The 23,435-nt window shown below is 33.8% G+C and overlaps 3 protein-coding genes and 1 pseudogene across 3 annotated transcripts; 2 read left to right on the top strand and 2 right to left on the bottom strand.

The window, feature by feature from the left end:
* Positions 1–342: 342 nt before the first annotated feature.
* LOC120189442 (kinesin-like protein KIN-14G) lies at positions 343–6,125 on the bottom strand. The gene is made up of 19 exons (XM_039192728.1): positions 5,977–6,125; positions 5,537–5,703; positions 5,274–5,417; positions 4,929–5,207; positions 4,774–4,845; positions 4,582–4,653; positions 4,260–4,334; positions 3,960–4,163; positions 3,152–3,233; positions 2,970–3,065; positions 2,698–2,874; positions 2,488–2,594; positions 2,222–2,400; positions 1,969–2,130; positions 1,636–1,889; positions 1,372–1,535; positions 1,091–1,270; positions 521–909; positions 343–448 (listed from the first exon to the last, which is right to left on the bottom strand). The coding sequence occupies exons 1-19, from the start codon at positions 6,101–6,103 to the stop codon at positions 343–345; spliced, it is 3,036 nt and encodes a 1,011-aa protein (XP_039048659.1). The 5' UTR covers positions 6,104–6,125.
* Positions 6,126–14,542: 8,417 nt separating this feature from the next.
* LOC120189635 lies at positions 14,543–15,430 on the top strand. Its single transcript, XM_039192858.1, has 2 exons — positions 14,543–14,867; positions 14,987–15,430. The coding sequence occupies exons 1-2, from the start codon at positions 14,543–14,545 to the stop codon at positions 15,139–15,141; spliced, it is 480 nt and encodes a 159-aa protein (XP_039048789.1). The 3' UTR covers positions 15,142–15,430.
* A 305-nt stretch (positions 15,431–15,735) lies between these two features.
* Positions 15,736–18,415, bottom strand: LOC120189503 (annotated as a pseudogene).
* A 2,577-nt stretch (positions 18,416–20,992) lies between these two features.
* On the top strand, positions 20,993–23,383 carry LOC120189634 (syntaxin-41-like). The gene is made up of 8 exons (XM_039192857.1): positions 20,993–21,363; positions 21,563–21,839; positions 22,284–22,373; positions 22,514–22,585; positions 22,792–22,869; positions 22,967–23,053; positions 23,109–23,189; positions 23,276–23,383. Exons 1-8 carry the CDS (start codon positions 21,164–21,166, stop codon positions 23,381–23,383), a joined length of 993 nt encoding a protein of 330 aa, XP_039048788.1. The 5' UTR covers positions 20,993–21,163.
* The last annotated feature ends 52 nt before the right edge of the window (positions 23,384–23,435 follow it).

The following is a 23,435-nucleotide window of genomic DNA, read 5'->3' as shown; positions in this document are numbered from 1 at the left end:
AGTTAAAATTATTTTCCGAATAAATGTTAGCATCATCAAATGACCAAATCATACAAGTAGGTGTATTAGTACTAAAAAAACTCACTTATGTACTCAATATGATACAGTTCCTCCTCCAATTTCTAGATAATACAAGAACAATAAAGGGAGAGAGGGAGAAGAAACAGAAAAAGCAAAAGCAAAGAATTCCCAAATCAAATCATCATCGTCATAGAGATTATGATTTTGCCACAACTAAGCCACTACTTTATATGTGACCATCTCCTTTTCACTGCAACTTAAGGAGCACAAAAAAAAAAGAAGAAAATGAGGAAGCCGGTTCTGTTAACACTGCTGGTTTAATCACTTTGTAGGCGTAGGTTTCCGTTTCGGCTTGCTTGCATTTGGAATAGCTCCGGTCGACTTTCTTCGGGTCGATGGTGACGGTATTAGTGATGGAACTGCACTCCTGGTTTGGAAACAAAGTGAAATGTAAATCACAAAAGTCAATTATGTGTTTATAAAGGCAAAGGCAGCTTACTTGACTTCTGTGGACTTGGTCTTTGCTGGACTAGGTACTCTGGATTGTTGCTGTCTCTTTGGTTTAAGTGCCACCCCATTTGAAGCAGTGGTGTTTTTAGGAATACTGTTGGATTGCGAAACCGAGTCGTTCTCCGAACAATCACTAGTCGTGGCATCGATGCTGGAAGAGTCATCGGTGGAGCCAACTTCAGACCGGACTGGTTGCTGATCGTTCTCTTGGTTGCCCTTTTTGTTTGCGGATGGTTTATTCGAGTTGTTTTGCTTGTTGGCCATGAGTTTATCGTCCTCGTTCGACTTGATAACCGCGAGAGGTGGCCAAAGAGTTGGATTCGATAACATATCTTGGATTTCCAAACTCCCTCTCCTAGAAGTGGTTGAAGACTCATTCTGAATCATCAAGCAAAGTATATCATGTTATGCAAATCTCTTCATTGGTTTTTTCTATATTAATCAATGAAATCATTTGCATTTTCCATAATCTTTATAGCACTTGAATAATCAACATCCTATAAGTTATGGTAAATCATAGTTGAAAATATTTCCTACCAATTTACATGTTAAAGCATACCTCAGCGTTACAGACACTGCTAGACTGATCACTGGAATTTTTGCCTTTTGGAAGAGAAGGGGATGTTTCAAGGCTCGATGTTTTTGCATCTGGAGTAGTCGGTATGGATTGACTCCGTTGCACTTGCTCGGTCTCGCCTTCCCTTTTTGCGGCAGCTAAGGCTGCTTTAAGGCTAGCTATCTGAAAACAGTTGAAAGGAGATGTACGAGTTAAACGATGTTTATACGAATAAACGAGTCATAAGCAAGCTTTAAGTTAAAAATGTAAGACAATGAAGAAACCTGGTCTTTAAGCTCTTTCACTTCTACGTTATCTTTGTTCATTTTAGCAGCACCGAGCTCAACTGTGGCTACCCTTTCTGCAAATTTGAGTGTACTGAGTGTTTCTCCATGAGCTTCGTACTCGGGAGCAATATGAACAAACATGAGTGTTTTGGCTTGTCCTCCTGACAGATGATGAGACCAATAACATGATCAGAAGACTTAAATACATTGGATGATGAAAAGAAACAGTACTAGTGCATGAGGTTTCCAACATAACCTTACCAAGTGAATCTTGGAGCAACTGAGTAAGTTTACTGTTTCTATAGGGAACGTGTGAACTTTTCGAAGCAAGAGAAGCGATCACGTCGCCTAAAGCTGCAAGGGATTTGTTAATGTGTTGTGCCTCTTTTAACCGGTCCCCTGTCACCTCGGATTTATCGACTCTTTCACTTCCTGCCAGATCAACTAGATGCATAGAGCCGTGAAGAACGTTTCCTGAAGTGAGGTCTTTTCCTTGAACGTGAACTGTCAAGCAGCTGTATTGAAGGATGCCACATTAGAAACTTAGCATGTTATAGATCAAAACTAGAAATTAACTCGGTCATTTGAATGGACCTGTGAGATCGACTACTCCGGTCATTCATGGCTGTGGAGAAAACCGTGCGGTTTTTTTGCCCAAGGTTCATCAAGTTTATGACATCAGATGTTGCCGATACACGTACAAGTTGTGCATCAGGTACATTAATCCCATTTTGAGAGCTGTTACGAATGTCTAGTGTATGTAGAAGTTAGAGAACACACAAGGGTCGACGATGAGCAATAGATAACATATAACATTCCAGATAAACATGTCAGATATAAAGGATATCTCTTATTTGCACCATCAGTCGCAAGGAGATCCTTGACTTGCTCATTGTAAATTTCAAGCATTTGCACCGAAATTTCGTAGGAAATTGTTTCTTTCCTCTGCTTTGAGAGTTCAAATAGATCACTCAATGCCCTGTAGTTTACACCTAAGCCTTCCTCTGTGAGCACTGTAGGCCCAGACTGGATACAAAAATGAGATGAACAACAAGTTTGTTAATCAACTTAAAAGCAAATATCAGTTCAGTGGCAAGATGCTGCATTTCTTACCATGGTATGAGTTTTCCCTGATCCTGTTTGACCATATGCAAATATACAAACATTAAAACCATCAAGAACGGATCGAATCAAAGGTTGGGTATCAGAGAAAACCTCCGCTGCAAGGAATGAGAATTCAATCTCAGGGAAGGCTGAGAAACTAAAAAGAAAATAACATGGATAGAAACATACATAGAACAAGTTCTTTTTGGCATTGCTAACCTTGGGTTGCAGAAGGCCCAAAAATCTTGTTAAAAGTAAATGATTTTCGGCCCTCTTTTCCATTTTTCGAAGGGACAAGGACTGTGATAGTTGTGTCATCTATGTGGTCTACACAACTCAGAACGTTTGATTGCGCACCAAATTGTGGCCTAACTCGGCAGTATACTCTTATACTCCCTAGAACATAGTAATCAAAAAATAAAATTGAGATTTGATTTAAATGTAGTACATGGTATATTCACCTAATCAAACTTTTGAACTGTTAAAGACACCTTTCAGGTCCTGCACTTGATTGTATAACTTGCGGTTTTCTTCAAGAACTCTCTTATATCCCGAAGCCGCATAAGCTAGAGTATGCAAGTGTATGCCTATCAAGAGAAGCTAGAATGAGAAATATTGCATCTTCAATTTTAGATCAAGATAAAAGGAATAATGGATTAACTCAAGTTGGTACCTAAATTGTTAAACTCTTCGTGGTACTTCATCTGCAAATGCTCCATACCCACTTTTGTCGAACGAAGAGTATTCTTCAGTTCCTACAGCCACAACGACATGCACTACTTCATATCTGCATCCCTATGGTAGATAATACAAAACTTATAACTAGAACTGGTGATTACTGCAAATTACCAGAATATATTTTGTTGTTGTTCAACCATTGTCATCTGTTTCAAAAGATGCCTTTGTTGTTCCTGCAGCCACAACGACATGCACTACTTCATATCTGCATCCCTAGGGTAGATGATACAAAATTTATACCTAGAACTGGTGATTACTGCAAATTACCAGAATATATTGTTGTTGTTGTTGTTCAACCATTGCCTTCTGTTCCAAAAGATGCCTTTGTTGTCCCTACAGCCACGACATGCACTACTTCATATCTGCATCCCTATGGCAGATGATACAAAATTTACAACTAGAAATGATGATTACTGCAAATTACCAAATATATTGTTGTTGTTGTTGTTCAACCATTGTCTTCTGTTCCAAAAGATGCTTTTGTTGTTCCTACAGCCACAACAACATGCACTACTTCATATCTGCATCCCTATGGTAGATGATACAAAATTTATAACTGGAACTGATGATTACTGCAAATTACCAGAAGATATTGTTGTTGTTGTTGTTCAACCATTTTCTTCTGTTCCGAAAGATGCCTTTGTTGTTCCTACAGCCACAATGACATGCATTATTTCATATCTGCATCCATATGGCAGATGATAGAAAATTTATAACTAGAACTGGTGATTACTGCGAAGTACCAGAATATACTGTTGTTGTTGTTCAACCATTGTCTTCTGTTTCAAAAGAAGCCTTTGTTGTTCCTCATCGGTATTCCACTCCTCATTTTTAAGTTCCTTTTTCCCTGGCTCAGTCAATGATTCATCTTCAACAGTTTCCTCTGCTGGTGCCTCTACCAGTGCTGGCGCCTCTACCTCCGCTGGTGCCTCTACTTCTACCTCAACCTTCATCGTTATATTATTTAAAGGATGTGGAAGTATTCAATTGTTGAATGAAGCAATAACTGAAAGCTACGTGGAAATTTTTGGCATACGGCCTACCTTGTCCTCATCACATGAGGCAGTTAGAGAATTATCAGGGAGAGATTCTTCCATATCCTTTGAGCTAGTTTTACTCTGTCAGATAACCCGAAATAGGTTAACATTTTCTTTGTAAAAGGAAAGCTACTAAGAGACTTAAGAACCCATGTATGTGAACATTACTGAGATCGTTGGACAGACTACATCATCAAACATGTTGCATACATTCCTTAGCTCTAGTAATACTAGCAAAAGAGAAAATGTAAGCAAATTTATCCGACCGACAATCGTTGAAATTTAGAGAATAAAGAAATGACAGTTCTGAAGAATTAAAGCTGCTCACCAGTTCACTCTGGCTTCTTGCCAAGCAACGCTCGTACTCCTCCGAGACTTTAGTTATCATAGATTCCACAATCTGTTGTAGAACCAGAAGAGTTGTTTCTATGGTTTTCCCTTATTAACTATTGAATTGATAGATTGAAGAAAATTAAATAAAGTAACTAATCTAGATAATATTCTTAGAGGAGGACCTTACCATTGGAATCTCTTCTTGCCTCTTATGTAAAATAGCTGCTCGAACTAGCATACGCAAAGAAGGCTTTGAAGCCTGAAATGAGCTTTGATGTTTGTAATTTGAATCCATAAAAAGCAAGAACACGAAAGAGAACCGGCAAGAAAAGGCTCACTAACCGCATCACCGAGGTCCGACTGCTCACTATTCAAGCTGTCCATGGATTTTTCACCCAATGACATTGTCCTTGAAAGGGAACAATTCATGAACGGTTCGCTGTTTCTTCGTGTGAACGATTTCACCGGTCCGGAATTTGTGGGGGGTTTCACCGGGATGGGACTTGTGGGGGGTTTGGAACTTTCTATATATCTCCATGTACCAATTCCACCACTCTTTTTCCATTCACCGTAAGACTTCAATGCAAGAACACACTGCACGATCCTTGCAGTTTTCCCACTCTGGAAAAAAAATGAAATTCAAGAAACGTTCATTTCATGATGTACCCAGAACTTCAAAAGACTAACCTGTTCCAAATCTGAAGCTTCAAAAGTAGGAATCCCCAGTTCCTCTATAACTTGAAGGAAGTTTCTCACATTCTCAAAGAATGGATATTCTGATAAATCAACCCCATCAGGAATTATACTTGAATCACTAGGTCCATCTACTATCTACAATTGACATAATATATACACATATGTATACACATATGTATATATTAGATCAGACATTTGATCAAGCAAGTGGAATACTATCAAAAAATAGTTGTTGAATCTGTAATCATACATACCTTAGGCACAGATCCAGGTTGAATCTTGTTAAGAGCAGTGCACAGGATCTTTCCACTTCGCAACCCGAGCCTGAATTCATCTTCAGAAGGCTCAGCAGGCAAATCTTTACCCAAAACTACACCAACTGTTTTTCTCAGCCACCCAGTAGCTTCATATATTTTTAAAGCTAAAAAAAACAAACAAGTTTCAACTCTCTCTGAATTCTATAGCCTTTATGAAAAAGTCAAAGAACAAATCCTGAGCATTGCCATAAAATCATCAAAACTAATAAAAACAGATCAATTTCCATCTCTTTAACATTAAATTCATAGAACATAAAAGCTTAAACATGATTAAAACTAATGAACATACAAGAAAACCCAAGATTGTATTTCAATGAAGCTCAAGAATGATCAATATTGAAATACATAACAAAAGAAAAAAATGGTTAGATCATTACAAGCCTCCTCTGTGTTTCTCGAACTAGTAATATGACTAATATCTTCAATTCGAGTTCCATGCTGCTGAATAACTTCTTCCAAAACTGATATTACAGCGGCTTGTGGAATCACCGAATCCGATGCCATTTTTCAGCCAAAAAAATACAAAATATACTACGGTTTTTCTTTCAGACTAACTTCAAAATTTTAAATTCATTTAGATTGATTTTCCAAACCCAAATCGTAAAAGCATAAATATATTAAAAATATCGTTTTTTCTTCTTTTCTTTTGTTATAAGGAAATGGTCTGTTCAAGGAACAGAGGAGGTTAAAAACAGAGACCAATATTTTTGTTTTGTGTTTCTATGTTTTTCAAAAATGGGTATTGGATATTTGTATGCAGATGATACAGAGAGAGAAGATTTGGAGGGGTTTATACAATTTTCCCTCACTTTCCCTCATTTTCCCGGTGATTTTTCTTTTCCTGTTTTCAGGCTCTCTCTTTCTCTATGCCTCTGTTTTTTTCTTCTCGTGTCACAGTTTCTATTCTGATATTAAGGAGAAGAAGCATCCACCAAACCTCACTCCGAACCTTATGGCCACGTGAGAGCTTCATGGTTTATATTTCTCTGGGTGAGAAAATGATGGACTAATTTTAAAACTTCATTTTTTTGTTTTATTTTTCTATTTTTTGCTTTTTCTTTTTTATGTTATTTATTTTTAGGTTGTTAGAAACTAATTAATGTCATTAATTAATTTATAATTTTACTAAAGATTTAATAATTTCGACTTATTGTAAGTTGGGTCAATTTTAACTTATTTATGTTTGATGTTTATGTTCTTTTAAGATCATTATAGACATGGATAAATATAAGATTTTATGTTAGAAAACGAATTAAAATTTCAGGGGACAAACTAAAATTTTAAGAGACGAAACAAATTTTTAATAGGAAATACATAGAAATTTTTTAAATGTGTGATAATTTTAAATTTTTAGGAGGTGGTTGTCCCTACCCGCTCCTTCGGTCCATCCCCGCTTATAAATTTATTTAAAAAATCATTATAGATTTATATAATCACACTGTCGGTATTATCATGTTTAGACAAAGAGATACAATCAAACTCTTTGAAATTTTTGAATTCTTTTAGAGTTTAGATATTTTTTTTTTATATTTTCTACTGATAATCAAATTTATAAGTTTTTATATATAATCATTATAGATTTATATAATCACATGTGTCACTCTCTGATTGATTTGAATTTTTAATATAAAAATATAAATTATAATTTTAAAAAATGACGTGACAGTGCCACGTCAGCGATCTAGATGACATGGACGTTCACGTCAACTTTCTTCTCTATGCGTGCGCGCTGCGTCAGCATCCGGCGTTGATCGTAAGGTGACTGACGGTTTCCATCCAACGTGGATTATTTTTTACCTAAAAATAAACGTTCGGTACCCAAATGTTCTAAAAAAACAATACGGGTAAATTTGATACAACTGTTAAACGTTAAGGTCATTTTGTTGCATTATGCCATAAAAAAATACCTAAACTATATCTCTTTTCTCATTTAAGTGTCTAATTTTTTTTTATCAATTTAGGTATCTAACATTAACAACATTGTCATTTAGGTGTCCCGTCTGTAATCACTGTTAAAAATTTTGTAATTTAAATTATATTAAGACTAACTTTAAAGTATAACATTTAAATTAAATTAAATTAATTTGTTTAAAAATATAGAGTCAATTTCTTTCTTTAAGGGCATTCAAACATGTCTAAATGTAGTGTCATTTATATATATATATATATATATATATATTAGAAATTTTGGGTGTCATTTGACACCCCTCATCCTGACGGAAATTTTAAAAAAAATATTATTTTATTTTTTCAAAATTTATATGGATCATTTTGCTCATATTTAGGAAGAAGAATTAAAATGCAATATAATCCATAATATAGGGACTTTATAATAATATAATCTATTAATTTTCATGTCATTTAATTTATAAAAAATATAGGGTTAATGGAATCTGAGCCCCTCAAACTTAAAGAAAGTATCAACGTGCCGTCTAAATTTATTTTGCACCTAATATGACTCTTAAATTGAGAGAAAAAATCAATTTAACCCTTTGGCCTATAAAAAGTGACACTGGCCGTTAGGTTCTTAAAATGGAACTAGGATCAAATATTGGGAGGGTTAATTTATCTAAGTTTAAAATAACATGGACTTATTATGTATTTAATCTAAAAAATTGGAGGTGTAAAATTACTTTTACTTAAATTTGAACTGATATGGACCTGAAATGCTATTAGACCAAAAATTTTGAGAACGGTAAAAACCGCTTAAACTCTCTATTTCACCTCGTCTTTGTTAAGAAAAATCCATAATTTTTACGGAAATAGTTAACAACGATAATTGTTTGGTTTAATTAATGACGTTATAATGCAAACGGATCGAATTGTAGAGATTTGGTATCATAATTAAACATCACAGAGGGATCAAAATGACAATTTTACCTTAATCGTGGAGGGATTTTGAAGAGACTATTGTATTTTCCCTAAGATGCATGCATGCAATCTATTCCATTGTATTTTATTTCCCTCCAACCAACGTTCAACTATATTTAAACACGTGGTTCGGAACCCGAACCTGAAGGCTCGGTATCCTTGACAATTGGAGTTTTGATTTGGTCTAAGAGGCCCCCGCAAAGAGCTTAAGATAAGTCTAAAAGGGCCCTATCTTTTAGTCCCAAAGCATGTATTGGTTAAGGGCAGCCAGCCCAATCCTACGCCATTGGCCCACATAAAGGAGGACCTCCCTCTTTTTAATGGTTTATATCACAAATAAGTACCTAAAGTATATTATCTTTTTCATTTAAGTACCTAAAATAATTTTTTTGGTCAAAATAAGTACATAAACTTATCTTTTTGGTCAAAATAGGTACTAAAACATTCAATTTTTTCATCTAAGTACCTAAAGTATTCTTTAATTAATATCACATGTTAACTTTTTTAGAACATAGATGAAAAAACTTGAATACTTTAGATATATATTTTGACCAAAAAATATTTTAAGTACCTATTTTGACCAAAAAATAACTTTAGATACTTATTTTAATTAAAAAATACTTTAAATACTTAGATGAAAAAAATACTTTAAGTACTTATTTATAATATAAGCCTTTTTTTCAATTTAACAGATAAATAAACAAAGGGATATATCTTTTGATCTGGGGAAAGCTTAAAAATTCAAAGACTCTAGTCTCTAGACTAGGGCTATGCTTGCACATGCAAAACTACATATATTCTTCCTATCAAAAGAAAAGTTGGGTTGTTTCAAATCCTTTAATTTTTTTAATATTTAGTTTATTATATGATTTTGTCGTCTTTTATATTTGTTTTATAGTTAATTATTTTAGATGTACCTTTTAATAATATCCTTTTTAAAGTTTGAATTTATATATAAAAATACTTTTATTCTATAAAATAGATGTATAATTGAAAAAAAAAGAGAAAGGGGTATTATATAAATTATTTCTAAATTTTTAGAAGAAAGTTGTATAATTACTCCGGTCAAGTCGAAGATTTCTCATTTTAAACTTAAACCCGACCCAATCTCATCTTCTACAAAAATTCGACCCGGATTTAATTTAGAAAGAACAATCCTATTGGATTTAGTTAGATCAGAATCTGGATTAAATTACCACTGGTGGCGGATGCACATAGCATCCACGGTAGGCACGTACTCGCCTTAAAAATTGAATTTTCTCCGATTAGTTATTCATCTTATTAATCATGCATACTCTAAAATTTTATTTATACTCATCTTCAAAAATATTTTCGAATGTGTAACAGATTACCACCCTATTGTATACATTAGTGTTCTAAAAATCATGGAGCGGGAAAATGGCTAATTTCATCTTTCCTTAACAGAAGGTTTTTTTTTTGGTTAGGGGCATAAAATCACATCCACAGTTATGTGTGGAACCATTGTAAGAAAACATACATATTTATAACTAGTGATGGATTTAGGCGGGGCAGTCGGCCTCTCTAAAAATATAAAATTATCACATACGCTTAAGGGTCACTGTTGCTCTTGTAGTAGACTAAATTTATCATTTTTGTCTCTATCGTATTTTTGCATCAATTTAACTCTCAAAGTTGTTTAATTGCATCATTCTATGCCTTTCCCATAACTTAAGACCCTAAATTATAAATCCAAAGTTAGTGTTTAGAGGTAATAGGGTCATGGTTTAGGGTTTATGGATTATAATTTAGGGTTTTAAGTTAGAGATAAGATTATAGAATAATGCAATTGAGCAACTTCGAGGGCTAAATTGGTGCAAAAATAAGATAGGGGCGAAAGTAATAAATTATGTCTACTACAGGGGCAAAAGTTACCATTTTGCCTATTATATATTTTAGATTTTTTTCTATGTATTTTTTATTGAAAATTTGTGTTCGGTTCCTAACTTAAATTCTTGCGTCTTTTAACTCACCATGAAATTTTATTGGCAAACTCGGCAAAAGTGTTTGAATAATGCAATGGAAAAAAATTATTCACTTAGTGCAGTCGAAGAATTATTTGCTTAAGTAGAGTGATTGCTACAGTGACCACCATAGGTCTCCAGGAGCACATGGCGACCTCCATAGCTCTCCAGGAGCACACGGCGACCTATGGAGGACTTGGCGACCTATGGAGCTGCAACAACGAAGGAAGAGGGGAGAGTTGCTGCAACAGAGGAGGCTTTGTCGCAAGGAGCACTTGGCGACCTATGAAGCACTTGGCGACCAATGAGGTAACTGTAGCAAACACCCCAGTTCAAGAGCGAGGAAGCCGGCAAACTCTGCAGTCCAAATGAACCCTGATTAGGACAAGTTTTCCAACAGCATGTGAACTCATGTAGAACCGGCCACCTTCTACTGGTTTGGGTTTAAAGACATTGGGACATGGAACTCATCAGAGTGTCGTCTTAGAATATTAGAGGCTGAGAAAGTGCGACCGCATTGTGATGTATCATCATGATAACCACTCAGTCAATTACGTTTTTGAAGATAATTTATAGTGTTTTGGATTCCAAGTAAGTGGCATCGAATCTCATACCATCGAGTAATCAAAATGACTGGATATGTACATGAAGTTACAATGAGAAGTTACATTAGAAATCACTCATGATTTCCTATATTTTTTAAGTATGTTTCTATGATTCACATTTTAAAGAATAATATCAAATTAAGGTCATGAACCAACAGATAATGCGAGATTAAATCAACCGATTGAATCGAAAATCAATGATTTATCTGATTAAATCGGTAGAATAATATCATATACTTTAACGACATTCTCTATCTTCATCACACAACCACAACTATATTTTAATCCAAATATATATCACACAATTCCCAGTTCCCTCACACTGCCATAAGACCAGAATGGTCCCAAAATTTTAGGGGTATGTGATGACTGAATTGGACAACTCAAACTCTCTTGAGAACCCTTTGTGGATAAAGAAAGATGAAATTAAAGGTGCATGATTCCATCCAACTAAGATATAAAATATGCACTGAATCTTTATATTCTAACCTATAAAAAGATATGTATGAAATGCATGTAGGGGACCTTTCAGATGGTTTATTAACTAAAAAATTAGCTGATCCTATTCCCATATGTAAGGGGTGAGGGAAGGTAAGGTAGTAAACTGCCCCCAACGTCAAGTTGAGAGCAGCTTCCGGGGAAGACCTCCGGCAGTCAGAATTATGAATTGCCCACCGTAGGACTCGATCCCACGACCACAAGGTTAAGAGCCATGCGCTCTAACAACTGAGCTGGTATATGTATAAGCTGCTTAAGGCTCAGGACCACCAGGGCTTACTTTAGGAGCTTTCTTTCATTATAGTTGGGAGACAGGTTGTCTAATTCCTTTTTTAGCTAAAGCCTTTTGGTTTTAGAATGATTTGAATAACTATATAAGAAAAACATGGTTTAATACTAAAGAAGTAGGTCGATTGTCACTCGAGAAGCTTGCTTTGTAAGAGTATGTAATATTATTGTATCTCTTTCGTAAGTCAGAATTTTGTTGTCATTCATTCGTTTATTGACGTTTTTGGAGGAATTCCCATGTTGATCGAAGCTTTTGAAGTTCATGCAAGTCCTTGCAGTTTTTATATTCTTCGATTAATCACAATCTCTTGACATAATCACTGGTAGACATATGTGATCTGTCACTAATGATCATGTCTGAGTCAAATCTACTATCTAACAAACATATTTAACTGTCATATTGACTTACAAATAACTATCTTGACCCTACGCTTAACACTAACCCTAAGAATCAATATATAAGTCAATATGCATGGTTAGAGGGAGGATTTTGAACTGTCTTGCTCTCTTTCGGTCTCTATCTATGAGCTTCTCATTGTATATGATCTTATTCGGTTCATTTGAACCACCGACCACAATTCTTCTTCCATATTAGAATGGGTGAAATTTCGAAATCCGTCGTAAGGATAATATTTCAGACAATACACTTCATTAAATAATTCAAACACAATAATTAAGAAATACATCAATTTACCAAAAGTATTGGGTGCTGTGATAAACCCACATTACCATGCTAAGATAAAAGCCTGAAGCTTGAATATAGGTTTGTAAACCGACTCAACGTTCAGTGAACCGTTCGTGAACTGTTCGACGGGAGGTTCGTTTATTTATTAAAAGAACGAACATGAACAAGATTTTGTGTTTGTTTAATTAAATAAACGAACATGAACAGATGACTCGTTCGTTCATTTACGTTCGTGAAAGTTCAGTAATATGTTCGTTTATGTTCATTCATTTATGATCGTTCGTTTATGTGTATTCATTCATGTTTAGTCTAATTTCTCTAAACTCATTTAAAATATTAAAGTCCAATAAATTTTAATTTGATACCCATAAAAATTTTAAAATTCAATTAATTTTAAATAAAAATAAAAAAGCTAAAAACAATTAAATAAAATATAATCCTAAAAATGTTAGTAAAGAAAAAAAATCTATTTTCATTTATGTTTGGTTACATTCGTTTATGTTCATTTATTGTGTTCGTTTACGTTCGTTCGTTTGTGTTCGCTTACGTTCCTTTATTGTGTTCGTTTATATTCGTTTACATCCGTTCGTTTATGTTTGTTCATTTGTGTTCGTTTATCATTTAAATGAACGAACACGAACAATAAATTTTTTGTTCGTTTATATTCGTGTTCATTCATTTGTCCGGTTAAAGTTAAACGAACGAACTTGAACATACTCCCGTTCGTTCAGTTCGTTTACATGCCTACTTGAATATTATATTATTAGCAAGAACAATTATGAACTCCTCATAAATTTCTACTTTGAACTATAATTTAGAATAGTAAAGTAAGATCCATATCAAGCTTGGGCCTTGGGGCAAATACCATAAACCCAAAAAAACCCAGAAAAAGCATTGCCATTAAACTCTTAGTTTGTTGGTAATTTGTTATTTTATTAGGAGAAATTATTTTTTTTCACCACGTTATCAATGGTCCTAACCAAATAAAAATAGTCACATCAATAATTTTTTACATTTCATTTATACATATGGCGTTATTTTAATTATTCGATTGGAAAGAAAAACAATGGAGTAAGATAAAGAAGATTGTTTTGGTGAAGAAGAAAAGGGTATTAATGAAGTTTCTAAAAATAATTCTAATTTTATTTTAATATGTATTAATGACTAAGTTGATATGGAAAATAAAATCCATATGTATAAATGAAATGTAAAAAATAAATTGACGTGACTATTTTTAATTGATTGGGACCACTGATGACATGGTGGAAATGATCCACAAAAATAATTTCTCTTTTATGTGTCAAGTTGAGCTTAAATAATCAGGGCTGGGACTAGGACGTTGGAGGCCCTGTGCAAATTCTTAAAAAGAGACCCTTAAATTCTTATAAAGAGACCCTTAGTAAAAATTGCAAAGCTTGAATGTAGTATATATAGAGAGATTGATGATATTACTAACCAAATCCTAACGGTGTGAGATAGGAAGATCATGAAGATGAGCTCATTTATCGTAAAGTGGTGTTAGACCCAAAAAAATGAAATTTTTATTGTAATAAATCTATTTTTTTGGGCCCTTGCTATTCCGGGCCCTGTTCGGTCGCACAACTTGTGCTCCCTCTAGCCCCGCCTCTGTAAATAATAAAAGTTTTAGCTCGAAATTCGTTGCTCAAACCAAAAAAGTCCAATTGATAAAATTATACTTAACATTACGTTTTAGTTTTATTTTGATTACTCACTATTAAAAAATAATTGAATTATTGACGTGACATTGTTTTTTTTAATGATACATGTCATTATATTATAATGTCACATTAATATCATCATTAATTTTTTAACAGCAGGTGATCAAAATAAAATAAAAAAGTAATGTTATATGATTTTAAAACAAAAAATAATTAGATGATCAAATGGAATAACTATGGTTGAGATAGTAATATACAACCGATTTATTATTATAAGTAAAATGGTATAGGAGACTGTATTGTCGACCGTACGCTTGTTATCATCTATCATCTATATGCCACCGCATGATATCGTTGATTCGGTCAACGACGCGCCTTCATTATTTTCTTCAAGGTTGGATCACTTAAGAAGGCAAGCAGTTCAAGAATTGGCGACCCCTTCGTTAAGTACACCTGTCAATTTGACTTTGTGGCCTGATCTTGCCGGTATGAGTTCAAACGAGCAACTCCGGAATTGCAGCAATGGATCAAACATTAGGCCTGACAGTCATGATTTGCCCTTTTCTGTTAGAGACGAGGATAATGTTTCGATGGCCAAGGGACAATTGCACGCAATGGTTAGGAGCCATTTGAAAGCCTTTTCAAACAGTATCGATTTAGGTAAGTCGAGCTCTGTCTTGAATCTATTGTTAGTGAATGATTTGTGCAAGTGGCTTCAGTAATTGAGTTCTATCTTGTGTTTTTGGAGACTTTTCAAAGCCTTCTATATGTATATGCAGACAACGGTACTCTTAAGGTCATAGCAACGAGTTCCATGCATACCATACTGGCTGCTTGTAGGCTTGAGCATATAGGAGTAGCGAGGCTCAAACCGTGCCTCCATCGTCAAATTGTGTGCACATTGAAAGAGTGGCAGCTGGACAAGCGAGCTTAATGAAAGGTTGTTGCTTAACTTGTTTCGATTATTTTGTAAAAGATGTAGTGAAGAGGATCATGGATGCTAGATCACAACGGTGGTTAAGTTTAGGTCTTTAGACCTTCGATGTGGTAAATGTATCTCTCTGCGTATTTTTAGCTTTTCAAGTAGGATTTAGAAGCAGATTTAAAACACCAACATTTTTTCAGTTGATTTATACTTACAATTCACTGACATGGAGCCCAAAATGTGCTATTTTCTCATTTGATCACCATAATAGATTGTTTAGCAGGGCAAGGTCATTTTTCTGTACTGCATTCTACTTGCATTTAGTGCTCATCTTCTCTAGAAAAAAAGAGAGGCTTGGTCTACGTGTACGCTTTCGATTTTGCATCTAGTTTGTGCAGGTAAGTAAGCCACTCATGCCACAGCTCAGGGAGCCATTTATGCACACCGTTCTACATCCAGAAACTTTGACGGACTATTCCGTATGCTGTGATTGCCTTTGTTATTCGGATGAATAAGGATATAGGGAAAATGAGGAGCTTGATTTTGTATATGCTACTTGAAAACAAACACCGTTCTAGAATTTAAATTTATTTTTCTTATTAGATATGATCATGAGAAAAGAAGCGGAAATCTGATCAGGCCCTAATAAACTAAAGAGTCCACATATGCTACATATATTACACTCATCCCTACACCTTATTCCAACATTATAAGACATCAACATATTCAGTGCATACATCAATAAAAACCCATAGAGCTTAGCAGTTGGCCCTCTTCGCCGTTAACCGGACGCTGTAAGGGATTCGAGTCCACAATTGCAGCCAACCATCCTTATGGCATGACAAGATAACCGAATGCCGGTAAGGGATTCGAGTCTACAATTGCAGCCATCCATCCTTATGACATCATAAGATAGCATTGAGAATCATGGATAACAGCAGCCCTCGAACGAATTCACATATTTTTGCCTTCTCTTCCTGATCTTTGAATGAAAATGGAGTTGACTACACATTTCTGTATCAAAGCCAAATATTAGAAGAGAAGGCTGATACAAACTTTAGGAAAAGTTCATTGCCAGAGGAGAAATCCAATACTAGATCATCATCAGTCTCATTGGAATAAGGTAGCAGTACCGATGCAGATGAGAAAGAATAAACACTAACCGAAAACTGAGACACTCAGCCTAATGACTAATTATTAAACCATTCATATTAGTAATATGGTAAGGCAGATGTACAATTTTACACTAGCATAAAGTTTTATAGTATGCCCCAACTATCCTGCTTAAATAACCGACCAATATGCGGAACTTTTGAAGAGAGGCCAATAAAGGCCGTGTACAGAGATGGAGTCCTTGACTAAAGATATAGGATAAAATCAGTAGTTCGAACCAGCAGGTAGAGATCGAGATCAATGGCAAAAGAGGTCAATCTGCTTAGTTTTTGCTTTAACAAGTGTAATTTTAAGAGATGAATGAATCCTCAAGCACATGACAGCGCTGAACATCTAGTTCTATTTTCTTGGGAGGCATAATAAGTATTTGCATTTCAATATTAATAAAATAAAGTCATTGCATGCTAATAAATTAAATGTATGTTGAATTCACCTCCTTTTCTCAAAGAATGGCATGGTAGATGGATTCTTAGTTGTGCTTGTTTCGCTAGAAAACTGAGGCTGAACACTAACACGATCATCAACCATGGGCAAAATAAACGAAGGTAACAATGGATCAGGTGCGGAGTTGGATGAGGGTGCTATACAAGAAGAACCCCCAAAGAGGGATTACATGTTTCCTTCTTGCAGCGCCTTCCTCAGAAGATAAAGTGTTGAATGTGATCCACTTCTAAGCGATTTCCGTTTGCGCTGCATGTAACCACTCGCTAAGGAAATGAAGATATATGAATCAAGTCCTAACAATGGCACAACTGTCGTACAACTAAGGCCACAAATAAAGGTAGGAATGCTGCTACTGTTCCACAATACTGGAATGGGGGCAGAGGAGTCTTCTTGCACACCAAAGGTGATAGATTTTCTGGTAAGATTGAGATCCAATGGTAAAATTCTACAAAATTTAGCAGACTCCAACATGATTTCCAGGTAGATGTCACACAAAATAAGCAACGGATTTAAACAACTTGACTATGAATTTCAAAGATATTTCAACATAAACAATAGTAACTTGATACGCAGGGACACCTTGAATATATTTCCATGTTGTAAGGTTATGTGTGCAACCATATCTACTCCCACCCTCAATGCACAGACAGGACATACCTGCAAATAGAAGCAAGTCAAGCAACCCATCATCAACCGAGTTTAGATTCGGTAAACATCTTCCCAATTATAATAAAAAGCTCTCACACCGATCATTATCAACATAAGAATCTATAAACGATAACTATAAAACTCCTTTACATCAAACTTACATATAGAAGACCAATCTACTATTTGTCAAGCCCGGCCAGGATTAATATAAAATGTGTAAATCAACAACTTGCAGCTTAAAACTTCATATTATAAATAGTTAGCTGAATTGGAGCTTGTAGTCTAAACTAGTTCACATTATAACTATTACAAGAGCCATTTAAATAAAATAGTAACTTTTGAAGCAAAAGCTTAAAACTTCGACAACTTGGATCTATAACAAACAACTCCCTTTCCAATTCCTTTCAATTCGACTGATAATAATTCACAGCTTAACTCAGTTAAGTAAGCTTTGAATAATTCTTAAAATAGAAGTACTAACAAGATAAACTTGCTAATAAGTTGGCAAATATCAAAATTAAAGAAAAGGGGGGAAAAGGATTGAGAAATACCCCATTTTTTGCTTCCACGGGATGCTCATCATCAATGTGACAGCACAAGCCGACGATATCGAAATACTCTGAACAAAAAGGGCATGGGAATTCCTCTCTTATATCATCTTCTCCATCCATTTCTTCAAACCCCATAAGCATATCTGCATTTTCAACCCATTTCCAAACATTAAATCAACTCTTTTAGAAGGCAAAAAAAGAATCTAGTAAAAAGACTAATATTTTCTTAAAAGGTTTCCAAGTTTTTTTTTTTTGAATGGATTTTAAGGCCTACCAGATCGTGATTGAAGAGCTGATTGATGATGATACCTCCTAGTGGTTGAAGAAAGACAAGCAGCCCATTAATCAACATCCATTTTTAAATCAGTTAATTTTCAACCCAGAGATTAAGAAAAAAGAAATATTGAATTTATGGGGTAAAAAATCAAATCTTTTATGCTCTGATCTTGGTTTTGTGAAGTTCAATTAAGAAAGGCAAGTTAGGTCTTTGGGGGTTGATATTTGAGAAAGAGAAGCAGCTACTTTTTTACGTGGAGATGGAAATAGTAAAGGTTATTAGGGAATAGAATTACTGGAAATGTTGTATTTTGTGTTTTGGTTGGTTTAGTAAGAATGTAAGATTACCGTGTTTGGTTAAAGGAATACAAGATTATTGAAATGTATATTTGACTAAATTGTCCTTATTATATATTTGTATAATATTATAAATTGTAAAATATTTATATATTTTCTTTAAAAAAATTAAATTCATAATATTTATATAATTTTTTTACAAAATTAAAAATATAAAAAAGGTTTAATGAAAGAGTAAAAAAAAATTTTAACCCTTGAACTTCATATAAAATTTTAATTATAGATTTTTTTGTAAATCTAAAATAATTTAAGGATAAATTTGTAATTTAACTTTCGTAGAATTTTTATTATTCAATGACAGAAGAAAGATATTTTTGAAAAAAATAAAAATTTAAGGGTATTTTAGTTCAAAACGCCAGTAATGTTACAATACCTAAGAGAAGGGAGATAATGACATTCCCAGTAATATACCCCAAAAAATCTACTATTGGTAATAAAACATTACCGGGAATGAGATTCCCAGCCAACCAAACATGGGAATGTGGGATTCTCATCCCATGGGAATCCCACAATCTTTGAATCAAACACCCCCTAAGTGTTAGCGCTTATGGGTAATCTGCTCTACGACGTAATTAATATACGAAAATATCGCATAAAAATATTAATATTTTTTTAATATTTTTAATAAAATATTATTTTTTTTACCGAAAATGTTAATTTTTTTACCTAATTTCTTTTAATAAAAAATAACATTTTAGGTAGTGCCGATATAATATTTTCAATAAAAAAATAATGTTTTTTCTTTAGTTATATATTAAGATTGTCGTACTTGAGATATCTCCGCTTTTATATATAAAAAAAGAATCTTAATTTATTTATCTTTAGGCTTTATTTTAATTTATGAGTATATCAATATCTAATAAAATTAAAATTAAATTATTTTACTTTCTCACGAATAAACTTAATTCGATAATTGAAAAAATAATTATTATTCCTAGAGGTAAAAGGTTCAAGCATTAGTGATTGCAGAAGTGTGATTAAGCATTACTTGTCAAATAGTTGAGAATATTTAAAATAAATACTACTTTGTAATCATCTTAGCTTAATCAAAAAAATATTTTATTTTATATTTTTAATTATAATTGGCCTTTCTATTTTTATAATAATATCAATAAGTATATATTATCAATAATTTAGAATAAAAACAATAAAATGATCTCAGAGATAAAAAAATATTATTTTTTCTAGAGGTATTAAATTAAAGCAATTACATTTATAAAATATACGTGTATTGTTAATAAATATTTTTTGAACAAAAATTAGTAAATTACATTATAATCGTTTTAAACAATTCAAAAAATAATATTTAATATATATATATATATATATATTTTACATTATTTGAAATTAATAAGTTTTAATATAATAATAAATGTTAAAACTATACTCAAAATTGATTTTTTTGTGTCTAAAATTTTTTTCGTTAAAAATAAATGTTTAATTTTTCTCAGTTACACTTTTAGGTGTCTATTGTTAAAAAAATGATTAAGTGACATGTCATATTTGTACTTATTTTTTAAAAATAAAATATTATTTAAAAATATTTTAAAAAAATCTAGACGTGATACATGTCACTTAACTTTTTTTAACGGTAGATACCTAAAAGTGTAACGAAAAAACATTAAGCATTTGTTTTTTAAAAAATTCTTTAGACACCAAAAGTCAATTTAGAGTATAGTTTGAACACTTAATTTTATATTAAACTAATTAATAAAAATTAAATTATTTTTAAAAAAGAACCAAATTGTCAAATTTTAAAAATTTAAAAGGTCTAAAAGGGCCTTTTTTTACTATTTTAATCATAATTATTTGTTCAGATAATTTTTTGTTGAACATTAGTAGATCATGAAATTGAAATGTTGGTGAATTGAAGGATATATATATATATATATATATATATATATATATATATATATATATGGTTAATATCACTCACATAAGGTAAATTTTTTTAGTTTTACGTAGATTTAGGACCGTTAAATAAGTGAAAATATATAGTTGAGATTAATTCCTTTTTTGCAGTGAATATCTTTTCATTTCCTACTGTTAACTTCAACAATCTATTTTTACTCATCCAACGGTCTTAATTTTGTGTAAAACTAAAAGAGTTTAACATTGTGTATCATGATGATATCTCATATATATATATATTCAATTTCTCAAATTTTCTATATTCAATTGCTCAAATTTTCTGTAGGGGATGATAATTCTCTATCATCCAAATTTTGAACTAAAATGTGATTAACTTCACTAATAAATCAAAGTTGTAATTTAGAGCCTAATAATATGATATAAATTCTCAAAAAATAAAATAAAATAAAAATCAATGCGCACCTTATCATTTCTTCCCCGGCACGTGACTCGGCCGTTGTTCAACCGTCTCCTTAACGGTCAATCGCCGGCCTCCGGTCACGTGGCCACAGAACTCGTTTTTGCTCCGCCATGAGAATTTCATCAAATTTAGACTTCTAAATTCTAAATCTGAATCTGTATTTAGATTTTAAAAAAAAATGGCTGTCCCTTTTCCCTGTATTTAGATTTAAACATTTTGGATAATATCTAAATTTCGTTTTTAGAGAGCAATGGCGACGAGGAACCGGTCGTGGTTATTCAATAAATATAGGGATGCGTTGAAGGGCGCTAGACTTCCGACGAGCTCGTCGACGGCGAATCTGAGGCCGAGATCCGGTGGAGCGCCGGCGATTGAGATGGCTAGCACTTCGTTGCTCCATTCAAAGCGGTCTTATACTGCTCTGAGTACCGATGATCCTGGAAACTCGAGGTAATATTGCATTTCAAACTGTCGTTATAGATCATATTTATTTTCCTGTTAATTTGTAAATATAAGATGAAGAATTCAAGATCACGATCAATTTTTTCTTCTTCTTTTAATTCTGCTTGAACTTATTCAGATATAAATTAGTTAGCTTAATGGTCATAAATTATTAGGAGGACAATAAAGGATCGTCTACGTTTTGCAGTAAGGGTACAGCCCCCATCGGTCTACCACCGTCTTGGGTAGATGTTTCCGGAGAAATAGCAACTAATGTGCAACGTGCGCGGGCTAAAATGGCCGAGTTAGGCAAGGCTCATGCAAAGGCTTTAATGCCTTCATTTGGTGATGGTAAAGAAGATCAACGCAATATTGAGAATCTTACTAGTAAGATAACCAATCTGTTGAAGAGATCGGAGAAGAGATTACAGAAACTCTCTGCTACCGGACCTTCTGAGGATTCAAATGTCAGGAAAAATGTTCAGGTAAGGCTTAGCGGCTATCAAATTCATTTTTGAATTGTGAAGCTCAATGTTCAGGTCAAGAAATGTAAATCATTTAGGCAAGTATTCGTATGACACTTATCCATTTAGCATGGCAATTCTTTCTTGCTGCTTGACGATTTGTCTATTGCCTATTGGCCTAAATTTTACTAGTAGCAGGCTTTGGAAAGGATGATATTATCATATGATGCAGTGTCAAGTGCTCCCTATCTCTATCACCTTTGTTGTCATCTTTTAGTTATCTAGCCTATACACCTGTGTTGTTGGAATGTGAAAGATACTAGTGTCTAACATCTGGTGTTATTCTTTGGTTCTCCATGGGATCTGACATTTTACCTCAGTTGTTAATCTCTCAAAAGATGTTTTATTCTGGATTTTGCTTTTGTTTTAATTTCTTTCTTTCACTGCTTTTCTTCTTTTTGGCAGCGTCAACTTGCCACTGACCTTCAGAAGCTTTCAGTGGAGCTTCGGAAGAAACAATCAACTTATTTAAAGCGCCTCAGGCAGCAGATGGAGGTAATGGAAGAAACTTTCCGGTAGGCAATACAACATGTTATCGTATTTTATTGCATTCTGAATTCTAATTAGTCGAACGATTTAAACTTATTGCTTTACGTTTTCAGTGTAATTAATTTTGGTTTCTTGTGTATGATCAGGAAGGAGCTGATATGGAGATGAATCTAAATGGGAATAGATCTAAAGAAGAAGATGATGATTGGGATGATATGGTATTTCTTTAAACCATCTCCTGCTCATGTTTCCATTATATGATCTATCCTAACTCATTTCAGTAAAGATGAGTTTTAGGGTGCTAAGCCCAAATATCATGTTAGGGTCTTGGAGCTCAATTGTATTTTGTATATCGAGATATTAGGTCTTATATTTGATTTCAGTTAGGTGTCAGATTCTAATCTTTCACAGTTATGTTATTTAGATGTTTAATGAGCATCAGATGGCAAAGCTAAAACAAAGTGAGGTGTATACAGTTGAGAGGGAAAGGGAGATCCAACAGGCAAGTATTGCATTACTCGCAATACGTTTCTTATCTCAGCTGCTTTCATAGCTATCAGGTGCTATTTATTTATATGTACTTAAATTCTTTTTTGTAGATTGTGGAGTCAGTAAATGAGCTTGCTCAGATTATGAAGGATCTATCAGTTCTCGTAATTGATCAGGTCGGATTACATCAGCTCTTGGTAATAGGTTCTGACCTTTTCCGGTATTACTAAATGTACCTCTCTCTTCAAACAGGGCACAATTATCGATTGGATCGACTACAACATTCTGAATGTTGCAACCACAGTTGAAGAAGGCCTCAAACAGCCACAGAAGGTCCTTTCTCTTTTGTCCAAATATCGATCCGAATTCAGCTGTTTCCCGTGACTCTTTCTCATTCTTGTATGGATTGGACTTTGCAGGCAGAGAGAACACAGAAACAAGGAGGAATGGTGATGTGTGCTTCAGTACTTGTTGTCATGTGCTTTGTCATGCTAGTCCTCTTAATCCTCAAGGAGATATTCTTTTGATATGCAAGCATGGCTTTTCATGACCATGTCCATTTTGACCCGTGGTGTGAGC

This window comes from Hibiscus syriacus, unplaced genomic scaffold (assembly GCF_006381635.1).
Source record: "Hibiscus syriacus cultivar Baekdansim isolate YM2019G1 unplaced genomic scaffold, ASM638163v2 tig00116958_pilon, whole genome shotgun sequence".
Lineage (NCBI taxonomy): Eukaryota > Viridiplantae > Streptophyta > Magnoliopsida > Malvales > Malvaceae > Hibiscus > Hibiscus syriacus.
Note: the sequence above shows the minus strand (reverse complement) of the source record. Positions and strands in the feature narration are given on the sequence as shown.